Source organism: Vombatus ursinus, unplaced genomic scaffold, assembly GCF_900497805.2.
Source record: "Vombatus ursinus unplaced genomic scaffold, bare-nosed wombat genome assembly UNPS02014959.1, whole genome shotgun sequence".
In the NCBI taxonomy this organism is placed as follows: Eukaryota; Metazoa; Chordata; class Mammalia; order Diprotodontia; family Vombatidae; genus Vombatus; species Vombatus ursinus.
Genome location: NW_020954737.1, coordinates 18,462,564 through 18,474,600, shown reverse-complemented (window position 1 = coordinate 18,474,600; position 12,037 = coordinate 18,462,564). Strand labels below are relative to the sequence as shown.

Here is a 12,037-nt window from a genome sequence, read left to right as displayed (position 1 = left end):
TAGTTCTATTCCGAAGGAATAGTAGTCTGGCAGAAAGTATGAAGGATTGCTTAGATCAGGGGAAGAAAAGTGAAGGCAGGAGGAACTTGTTAGGAGGCAATTGAAATAGTCCAAGAGTGAGTTAATGAGTCTACTTTAGGATAGCAGAAATAGAAAAGGAGAAGGATTTGAGAGATGCTGAGGAAGCAGAATGCAAAAGATATGAAGCAGGGAAAGGTTAAATACATCAAGGTTTCAGGTATGGGAGAACAAATGAATGATGGTAAGATTTATCTCCCTAGGGAGGACAGTTAAAGACAGGGAGATTTCCAAAGAAGAGAGATAAAAAGGAGGAAGGAAGCATGCAAGTGAGTGGGATTATACATGAATCAAGATCAGAACCTTGGGAAATAGCCATTCAGAGGAATTAGGAATAAAATAAGAAATGAAGCACATGGGAGCAATTAAAGCCAGGGTTCTAAACTTGTTAAAAGTCACAGACTCCAGATGGCAATCCGAGGAACTATGGAACTCTTCTCAGAATAATGTTTTGTTGCCTACATTTTTAATGTAAGGAAAAGCTAAATTTCACTTAAGAGATAAGTAATAAAGTTGTAATTTTTTTTCTATCCAAGTTCTTAGACCTCTTGAAATCTGTGCATATACCCTTGAATCAGAGTTAGGAGATCCAGAAGAATAGGCATCTCTGAAGCAAAGGAAAGAGAAAATATTATCTAGATGAAAGAGGTACTTAATAATGTCAAATGCAGTAAAAAGATCAAGTAAGATGAGGACCTGTGAGAAAACAGCCTAATTAGCATTGTAGGGATAGAAGCCAGATTAAAGGTAGCTGAATGAAGGGGTGGGGGTGGAGGCAGGGCACAGGGTTAGAGAAGGTAAGGAGGGAGGCACTGGTCATGGACTACTTTCTTAAGAAGTACTGCTATGAAGGAGAGGGGGGAGATAGCATTTTAGTTAGTTGGTGTAGAAATTCAAGAACTTCTTTGTTATACTTTCTTCACTAGTACCCAGATCTCTCATACCAAGGTTTTATGTTTTATATATTCAATTATATATTTTTTCAATTGTTAATCTAAATGATTATTCTTATTAGTATTAACAATGAAAAGTGGATTATGTGGGGGGAAAAAAGAGAAGATAAAAGGTGGCCACAAAACTCCACTATCCTCAAACTTAATACCTTCTGAAAATAGATTTTTACTTTTAATAAAACAAAGACCCTAAAAACATTTTCATATAGTGCTTTTAGTCCATTTAGCTGTCAAAGTTCATTTATCTTGAAATTCGAAAAAACAATATTTTTGTTTACTATTTTTATTTTTTACCTGGAAGGGGCCACTCCTACTAAATTAGGGCCTAATCCTCTGAACAAAGAACGAGAACCCTCTTTTTCCAAGATCATCCTGAAAGAGAAAAAGAAAATATTTCATAAGGAAGGTAAAGTTTGTCATAAAAATATTTTAAACAACAAATTATACATGTATACTTTAATCAGGTGCTGTTCTTTTTTTTTATCATCAATTTTTGTTTTCCAAGAACAATCTAAAAAGTTATGGAAGGCTTCATTTAGTTACCTCATGGTAAGACATATATTGGTTTCATATTCCTCCCTAAAAGAGGAGTTATGGGAAGATAGGCACATTAGTACACTGTTGGTGGAACTGTGAATCAGGATGACCACTGTGGAAAGCAATTTGGAATTATGCAAATAAACTGATTAAAATGTCCATACCCTTTGACTCAGAGATTCCACCACTAGACTTATAGCTCAAGGAGGCCACTGATAAGAAGAAAGTCCCCATACATACCAAAATTTTATAGTAGCACTTTTTGTGATATCAAAAAATTGGAAACACAGTAGATGTTTACTGATTGGGGGAAGGTGGAATATGGATATAATGAAACAGTACTGAGTTCTAAAAAATGACTGAATGTGATGAATACAGAGAAGCATGGAAAGATCTACATGAACTGACTCAGAGTGAAGTGAACAGAGGCAAGAAAACTGTATATAGAATGTTTACAACACAGATGCAGCAAAACACAATCAAAAGTGAATATTACATAATTACAAAGAAAAAGTATGACTCCAAAGCAGGGATGAGAACACACAACCACTCCACCTCTTTAAAGAGGTGGGATATCCAGAGATGTGGTAGTTTTCACACATTTTCAGAATTTTTTTTTGATGGAGCAATCAATTTTGCCAATTTTTTTCTATCAAATTATTTTTTAAATCTTTTTTTCTACTTTAAAAATATTATATTTGGCTGGTAGTACATGTCTGTAATCCCTACTATTGGGAGAAGTTGAGGCTGATGGATCACCTGAGTTTGGGGGTTCTGAACTACATTAGGGTTAAAGTTGATCAGGTGTCCATATTATGTCTGGAACTAATATAATGAGCCCCAGAAGCGAAGGACTATCAGGTTGCTTAAGGAGGGGCTAAGTAGTCCAGTTCAGAAAAAGGGAGCAGGTTTAAGGCTTCTTACTGTTCAGCATTAGAAATGAGCTCCATGAAGCTGCTGTACTTCCAGGCTAGGTAAGATAAAGAGATCCAGTCTCAAAAAACAAGCAAATAAAATTCTGTTTTATGGGATGGCTATTTGGAAGGGGGCAGAGGAAGATACACTGGAGGAAGTTTTGGTGATGAAGAAAAAGAGAAAGATTGTCTAGAAATTTATTAAAAAAGAAAAAAAAGAAAGAAAGAAAAACCCCCAGAGATCAGTTATACTAGTAAAGATTTTCATGATTAATCTGTGAGTCAAAATAATAATACAAGCAACTCCTATGCACATCTGAGTCTGACAATAATCTGCCTACAACTGGACTGGGTTGTATTTCCTAGCTAGGGATACATATCAACCAACCACTAAAGGGAAAATAAGGTTTAGCATAGCATATTTATCACTTTAGAGAAGAATCATAATCTATTCCAAAATTATTTAAACAGATAAGTTACTAAATTGTCTACTAATCTGTTATCAAGTATTCCACTCTATTATTATGATAATATTATGATAATAAGTACCTATTGTAAACAGCACATTCTACTAGGTAAAGGGAAGAGACACAAAAGAAACAACAGATACAGTTCTTTGCCATTCAGAGATTTTTCATCTAACCTTGTAGAAAGATTACAGACAAAACAGAGTAACGTAACAATGTTACAGAGCAATGTAAGAAATGTGAATATAATTCATGCTGCTGAGCAGAGGAATAAACAGAACAGGCAAATCACCTGAGTAGCTGAAACCACTGGAATGCATACTCTCCCCGTGGGAGTGAATTATAAGGACAGAAGAACTGAGGGTCTAAAGGAATTCCTATAATTAATGGAAAGTGAAGAAAAAAGTGGGCCAAGCCATGATGGTAAGGAAGAGCTAAAGAAGGAACAATCACAGAGATGAAAAAGAATTTTTAAAAATACAATGTCACACATCAAAAAAGGAACATATTTTAAGGAGAGGTGGTCAGTAGCATCAAATATCAATGCATTATAGATGATGTTCTATAAAACATTCTCTTTCTTAAGTTTGAAAAAAATCTTAAAGTAGCCCTTTAATTTAGTCAATTTAACAAAGGAAAGGACAAGCAGATGAAATCTTCTTGGGGCAAAGGGCAACACAGGATGAGTTTATTTTACTACTAAAAAGTAAACATCATTGAACTTAGTTCAAATAGGTCTAGCTCTAAATGGCTGATAAACGCAGACACAGAACATTTGGTTACATAAGCAGTCCTGAAAATGCTAATCTTCAATGATTTTTCTATTTTTCAGGTGTACAAGGAAAGACTGTTGAAAGTTCTTTGGGTAACGAGATGTCTCATTTTTGTATCTGTATTTCCACTGCCTAACCCGAAACAGGAAGGCAATTAATAATTTTTTGTTGGTTATCAACTATTTGGCATTTTTGATTCTCTAAGAAACTTAGGATCTTCTAAAAATGTTGGGAAAACTCCTAACTCATTTTTAAGCTCTAGCTATCTTGAAACATAAAAAAGATTATTACTATTTTTTGTCTATTAAGTTATTTTTTTTTTAGCAAAGGTTAACAGTGGATGATTTTATTTCTGTTACTAGAAAATATATTTTATCAGGAGGCAAAAATAATAAATACTATTTTCAGATCAATAAATCATTTTGTTGTTGCTAAAATACCAATATGTACACATGAAATTGTGCATCATCTATCTGCATGCAAAAATTATTATCAACTTAAATTATCTGCCTCACAATATATAACTTTTGAAAAGCTAAAGTATTAAACAAAGCAAGATTATATTGGTACTACTACTCCTTATGTAAACATTATATAACTCATTAATCAACTCATTAATCTAATGCATGTAATATCACTGTTAGGTTCCTGGGAAGGGATACAAAAAAGATATATTTTTGTTCTTCTGCCTAAGTACAGAAATAGAACTCAAACACACATAATTTGAGAATCATAGTTCCCCTATTCCAGCCACACAGGCCAACCAGAAATTTACAATACCATTAACTGAAATAATCTGAATACACAGAGTAGCTTCTCTAATCTTATTAAATAGTTTTAAAATGTTTCAAATTTTGTAAATTATATGTAACATGCCAAGATCTACTTAGTATTATTGACAGACTGAGGAGAATACATAAGCGTACTTACTTTAGACAATGGAGAGGTCCAGGAGAGACTCTAGCTACCCTGTTGACACTAGCACCAGTCATGGTGTTCAGCTGTACTTCAGAGATGTAAAGTGTCACAGAGGAGGACTGAAGCCTTGTTTTCACAACTTCTAGTGGACATGTTAGAATTGCTCCAACAGTTCCCCCACATCTGCAAAAAAGAAAACACACAGAAATAATTGCTGTTCTACTTGTTCCTCAAAACAACTTTTTCTTCTGTCCCACATGTAGACTTTGCCCTCTTCCAGATGCTCAACTATAAGAAATAGCTCTGAGCAGGGAAGAAACAGGTGAGTGATTTTTATTTTTTTTGTCACATTTTTCATCTGTGTTGAAGAAAAATGCCTGGAGGAAAAAGGTTTCAAATCTTTTTACATTTGAAAAAGCTTTGTAATTTTTAGGCAGGTAGTGAGGTGAAAAGAATGAGAACAGAAGGGAAAAAGATCTCTGAAATGTCTACAGAGGAAACTAGGCATTAAGGATACTTCTGCTTAGGCCTGTCAAATTCTTTTTCATCTCTCTGATTGTTCCTTCTTTAGCTCTTCCTTACCATCACTGCTTGGCCCACTTTTTTCTTCACTTTCCATTAATTATAGAAATTCCTCTAGACCTTCAGTTCTTCTGTCCTTATAATTCACTCCCACAGGGAGAGTATGCATTCCAGTGGTTTCAGCTACTCAGGTGACTCTTGTTACATCTGATCCTCATCTCCCCCTGTTGCTTGTTTTCTTCCCCTGCACCATTCCATTCAAGATCATCTCTGAGATGTTCTTGACCTGACTTGTTCATTCTTCTATCTGATATTTACGTCGTCAACTCTGACTGAAAATATCCTTTCCTCTTCACCAGTCTGTTACCCTCCAGAAAACCTGTTATGTTTTTATACTGTGCTGAAAACAGTATTTTATTGAAATAAAATTTAGTTTAGTAATTCTAAATGAATTAAGCGAAAAAAGGAAGGTAAGATGAGCTTCAGTGATTGAAAACTGTCAAAGAATTTCATGTGCAAAAGTGATTATTGGACATGTGCAAGGTAAGTGGCTTTGAGCTTTACTACTATTCTAAGATTCTTGGCCCACGCAGGGTCAAGTTTCATATGGAGCCAGAATCATAAGATGTGCTCAGCAGGCAATGCATTTGACTGGTCTTTTCAAGAGCTTTTGACTGTAAATAGAACCAAAAGCTGCAGGTCTGGATCTGTCCTGGGATGCATCAGAAGAGAAATAAAGGTGAATGAGGACAGAGAATCAAAGACAAAATCTAAAGACATAACATTTGGCTGTTTTAGATAGCTAACAAAAGTACAATAAGAACCAAATTATCACCAGTTACATTAGACACATAAAATTTTACATTTAAATTTTTTTTTTTAAAAAAAAGAAGCCTTAGATGAGTTCAAAATAATCTTTACATACACAGTTTTCACTGGTGTCAATCTGCTTTTAGTTGTCAGTGGTGAAAAATGAAGACTTGGATCAGATGATCTGTAAGGTTCCTTTTAGCACTACCATTTCATAATCTTTTATATTTATACATTTTGCATTTATTCACCTTCTTAGTGCACTTATTGCTCTCCCAACATCACTATGTTAAAGAAAATGACTGCCTACCTATAGTCAAATATGCTCATAATTCACTCCTCCAAACATAACCTAAAAAATTTATATATAGATTGTAATATAGGCAAAGCTTGTATTTTTATGCCTTCTGCCTAATTTTCTTTTATATTTGGGAATATTCTTATTTGTAAGGCTGTTTGAATGTTTTTACAATTTCATTATGTCAAAAATATCCTTATTATTCCAGTTATTTTTAATTTACATAAATGTTTATATAGACTGTTTAAAAATTATGCTATTCTTAGGTATATTCCAACATGCGGGGCAGATCCTCTATAAATGAAGGAACTATGGGATAACCCGCTCAAGAATTGCACAGGATGCTTCAGAAGGTGCAGATGGGATGTAATCTGCACTGACCAATGGAATATCTACAAAGCAAAATCATAGACTGGGAAAATTTTATAAATATTGTAATTGTGAGAACATTTATACATTCACATTAATAATGACAAATATCTATTGGTTATTATTTTTACTGTACCACAATTGAGAAATAATCTGTCTATTAATACTCTAGAAGGTCAGCAGCCTTTTCAGTCCTAAGTACCATGAATGAATGGTGCTAAATAACGAAATTGTTTGTTCCTACAAGGGCTAAGATAGGCAAAGGAGAAAGAAAAGGGTTAGTGGGGGAAAGGAATCAAGTAAAAGAGAAAAACAGACATTAAAGAAGGTTTAAAGAGGAAATGAAGAATGTAAAAATTACCATAAATGCCAGAATACTTTTTATGTACAAGATATTGGTCTTCATGACACATACTCTTATGATAATATCTGCACAACTAACGCTTTCAATTTCTAAGATATGACTCTTTTAATGGAGCAATTTCTGATATAATAGCATTGCAATAATAGTAATACAATTTGGATAGTTTAAGAGTTCAACATAAAGAAATATCTTATATTGTTAACATTTATAAAGTTCTTTCAGTATAGAAAAAAACTGCACAGAAAAATGGAAATTGCATACCAAATTTCAAAACACGCCACAAAATTTTTGTTTTCTTTTTGAACTCTTTCAATATGTAATATCCCTCTCTCCGTTTGTGTTAAGTGATGTAAAGCTAGGCACAGTCAATATAGTAGTAACTATTGGAACTTTGATTCTCTCAAAAATGTCAAAGAACATTTTAATCTATATAGCTTCTTTTATTTTTTGTAAAAAAAAATTGCAAAAATAACACAAAATTTGAATTATAGCTAAAACTGTACTATGATCACTTTTTTTTAAAGGCAGTAATAGTTAATCTGTGGATAGTTATTTTTTAAAACTAGAATGACTCAAAGACATACCTTAAAAACAACTCTGAATATTAACTCTGCCAATAAATCAGACCAAAGAGTGTCTTATGGGAAGCACGGGGCATGCATGTGAGTAAGTCAGATGAATACAAGGTACAGTGCCAGCTTCCAACTATTTCTTATTTAACAATGCCGCTTGCTACTAGAAATCTTTCTGTGATCCTGATAAGCCAATATATACACAATACAGCTACTACCTACTTGACTATGTATCAGTAAACACTACTGGGCAGTTTGAAAACGCCAATGTGTTAAAATTTTCTTTATCATAAAATTCATTGTTACTGTGAAATATTAACTATCCATAAAATTTAACCCCTGTCAATTTCCAAAGACATTTATGACCTTTAATAATTTAATCCATGTAATAACTATAGCAGCTTTGTGTAGTGGTTAGAAGCACTCCCTTAGAGTCAGGAAGACCTGAGTTCAAGTCCTGCTTTCTGAAATACACTGGTTGTGACCATGCACAAGTCACTCAAACCTCTCAGGGTCCCAGGCAACTAAGACCTAACTGTAAGACTTCTTTGTAAAGAAGCTGTTCACTGAGACCAGTGGAGGGAGTTTCAACACTAGAAGTTCCTCATACTGGGGATATTGGTTTAAAGTGGTCAGCACAATTTCAACCACAAACTCACCAAAACCTGGACAAGAATAATGATACATTTCTCATTTTCCCTATGTGGTTACTGTGAAAACAAGAATTAGATCTCAGAATTTTCAAGTCCAAATTTATTTCATCACATTTCTCCTAAGAACATACAAAGAATGAAATTTAAATCCACTCTCCCATAAAGGACTTATAAAGATCAATGCTTAAATGTTCAATATCCACGAAGACAAGATTAGGTCCAATTCGAATTTTACAGATGAAGGAAAAACTCCTTGATACTGGGCATTTTTTTTCAGTCTCTTTAGTCTTCCCTGTTGTAGCTGCATAGTGAGGGTACTGATCTCACTTTATAATGAAAACACTGGAAGCCTAGAAAGAGAGTGAAAGATTTGCCCAATGTCCAGTAGGTCTCTGATTCTATAAAACTGAGGTTCAAAGAATTTGTAAAAGGACTGATCTAAAATGATTTAATGGCTGACTTGGGTCTAAAATCTGGATTGTTTTACTCTTAGTACAATGGCTTTACAATGTACTATCCTGTCTTTATTCCTACAATTCTGAGCCCTAAAAAATCTGTTAGACTCAAATCCTAGGTCTTTAAAAAAAAAAAGTTTGTTCAAGAAAGGGTTAGTCTTGGAATCAGGAAGACTGGGGGTCAAGTCCTGCTTCTAACACACACAACCTTTGTGAGCATGGGTAAGTCATTTAGCTCTTTCATTGTCTCCATGGGACTCTCTTAAGAATGTATCTTGGGGCAGCGAGGTGGCCCAGTGGATTAGAGCACCTGCCCTGAAGTCAGGAGGACCTGAGTTCGAATGCAGCCTCGGACCAAACACTCTTACTAGCTGTGTGACCCTAGGCAAGTCACTTAACCCCAATTGCCTAAGGGGGGGGGAGACTGTATCTTGATCTGCATAATGTACAAGGAGATCCTCACACTGATAAAACTGAAAGTGTAGGAAAATACATACATATTAAATTTAAAAAACAAACTGTGTGAAGGCTTTTCCTTTATAAATAGAGACAAAATAACTGACTAGTGATCCTAATCTAATATGGACTCAGAATCTAATTTATTTGAAATGACTGATGTTACCAAGATAATAGATTGGTAATACTTTTTTCCTTTGAAACTCATAGATCCCACAAAGTGAGGTACAAGTTTAGTGAAATGAGAACTGAATTTAATATTAAAATGTCTAGATCCAAATCACAGCTCCAAAGCATACAGTATGACTGGATGTGGGCAATTAATTTCACCCTTCTCTGTAAAATAATAGGATAGAGCTAGATGATCTCTAAGGTCCTTTCCAGTTCTAAATCTACAATACTAAGATCACATAAAGGTTTAAACCAGTTAAAAGGAAAATATCCTTAGGTTATTTTCATTAATTAGCAATTCAGTTCATCTCTCTAACCCAAAACATTTATTTGGGGAAAAATTCTTGGTCAAAAGAAATGTTAAAAAGTCTTATCACTTCCAATTGATACAGAAAACATAACACCTCAGGTTAAAGATTTGTAAAGTGAACTATCAAAGGGCATTTTTAGGTGCCTAACTGTATTAAACACTGCACAAAGAATTAGTGTCCCAACCTTATGAAGCTGACAACATAGATCTTAACTGTACAATTATATGGCATAAAACCTAGCTTTTATAAAAGATCCTCTGACCCTCTCTCAAGGAATTTAGTTTAAGGAAGGAAGGAATATGCAAAAGGGCTTTACTTATAGTCTTCTATGACATTACAGTAAGATTTCTTTATATTCCTCAAAATCCCTTAGAAAAAGCAAACATAAATGGTCCTCTTCATTAGATAACGGAAAGGGTAGAGAGACGTCAGGAGACTGAGATTTCAGTTCCAGTTTCTGTAAACACAGAAAACTACTGGCAAAACATGGAAATTCTCCCCAGTTAACTTCAGTAAAGCAATAGGGAATGTAGCTTATCTACAGAGGAATTCATTAAGGTTTTTCCATTAGGTAACACATTTGGGCACAAGGTGGAGGGGGGTGCTTCCAACTCAGCAGGCTCTGAGGCATCCCCCCCCAACACCCCTCCCCCATAACCGGGGTGGATCCGCAGCAGCCCGGCTAGGGTTAGAGAAGAGCCCAAAGCCTGTCCCCTTGGGCTGGTCCTAAAGCTCCTCGGAGCCCAGACCAAGAAAGGCCGGGAGCCTCGGCGGGCCTGGAGGCCTCGGGCTGCTCCAAGGGCACCCATTTTGTCCCCGGCTCCCCAGTTTCTGGGCCTTCCTCCCCCTCTTCTTGTTCTTCTTCCTCCTCCTCCTCCTCCTCCTCCTCTCCCCGACCTACAAGAGTCACCACCTGCCAGGCCTCGGAGCCTACACGAGGACAGGCGGCCCAAGGAGCGAGGCCTGACGACTACCGCCGCCACCTCCCCCGCCCCCCGCCAGTCCGCCCGAACCCCCCCATGAGGGGATGCACGCGGAGCATTTTGGCAAGGCGTGACAGACAAGCTGTTAATTATTACTGTTTTTTGTCTTTGTTTCAATCCTGCCGAGGGCTCCGCACCCTCTTCCCCCGACTTGGCAGTTCCCCGGCCTCACCCCACCCCCATCCCCGCGGCTCCAAGCCGTCCCTTTCCCCTAGCCCCCTTCCCCCTTTCCTTTTTCTCTGTTCCTCCCCTTCCATCCTCCCCCCCCATCCCCCACCTGATCCGTACCCTCCAGCAAACAGATGCACCAACGTATCGCTCTGGTTCATTCTCTCTCCCGCATGTCCCCCGAGTGCAGAAGGCTGGACCGGGATGGGGCCGGGCGGCGGCGGCGGCGGCTTGGCTCCCCAGGCAGGCCCGAGCTGCGCAGCTCAGACGTGAGGGGTGGGGGGAGCAGAGGAGGGGTGGCCGAGGGGGGGGGCGTAGTGGGAGGGGGGGTTCAAGGCAACCGCGACGCGGCTGCTTCCCCCCGCCCGCACCTCGGCTCCTCGGCTCTCAGGTCCCGCAGCCCCTGGGCCCGCACTCCCCGCCTTCGCCGCCTCCGCCGCCTTAGCCTCCCTCCCGGCTTGGCTAGGGGCCCGGAAAGCGGACCTCAGGGAAGGCAGGCGGGCGGAACGGGGGCCACAATCTTGAATATTCAAATGACCCCGACATAAACAGAGGCTCTTATTGGCCCGCCCCCGCCATGGCGTCACTCCGCCCGCACGCCGCTTTCACGTGATCAATAAGCCTCTTCTCAATGAAAGCAGGGAGGGGGGGCAAACAGGAGGGTAGGGGACCGTGGTGGCCTCCGGGTAGGGGACCGCGTACCTCTGGGGCGGGCGCCGGCTCGGGTTCTTCACGCTCCGTAAACGACGGCGCTGAGGCTGGATGGCGGCCATAGATACGGGGCCTAGAAGCCCCGGCAGCCAAGCGAAAAGTGGGGGGCGGGTTGTAAGCACAGTGGCACAGTGAACGTCTGGTGTCCTTCCCGTGCCCTACGTTAGCAGGGCCGGGTACTCTGGGCAGTGGGTTATTGTCACATTGACCTTGCTGCATCCGACTTCACAGCCTTGGGGTCTCATAACTTCATGACTGTGTTGCACTCTCAGAAGGGAAAGGCCAGGGAGAAAAAAGCAAAACAAAACACTCACCAAAGAGGGGTCAGAAAGTCCCAACCCTGCTGGGGGTGGGGGGGGAAGGGGAAGAAAACATTTTAAAACACCTGAATCTTTTTTTCTTTTTTTCCATTTTTCTTTGACGTTTACATTTCTGGACGTGTAGAGTTGAAACCACTTCGCCCCATTTAGCCTTTGTACTAGTATTAGGTGGGGGTCAATATCTCGTTTGACCGATGCAAGCAAAGCTTGGATTGTTCTTAAGCAATTAAAAAT

General features: G+C 38.4%; 1 protein-coding gene across 1 annotated transcript in view; it reads right to left on the bottom strand.

Annotated features, from left to right (window-relative positions):
* SLC25A36 (solute carrier family 25 member 36) overlaps positions 1 to 11,029 on the bottom strand; it is a 40,070-nt gene extending 29,041 nt beyond the window's left edge. Inside the window, exons 1-3 of the mRNA XM_027845249.1 lie at positions 10,893 to 11,029; positions 4,653 to 4,823; positions 1,326 to 1,403 (exon numbers count right to left, since the gene is read on the bottom strand). Coding sequence (XP_027701050.1) covers positions 1,326 to 1,403; positions 4,653 to 4,823; positions 10,893 to 10,933 — 290 coding nt within the window. The 5' untranslated portion in view covers positions 10,934 to 11,029. The remainder of the gene's footprint in view (positions 1 to 1,325; positions 1,404 to 4,652; positions 4,824 to 10,892) is intronic.
* Positions 11,030 to 12,037: the final 1,008 nt, after the last annotated feature.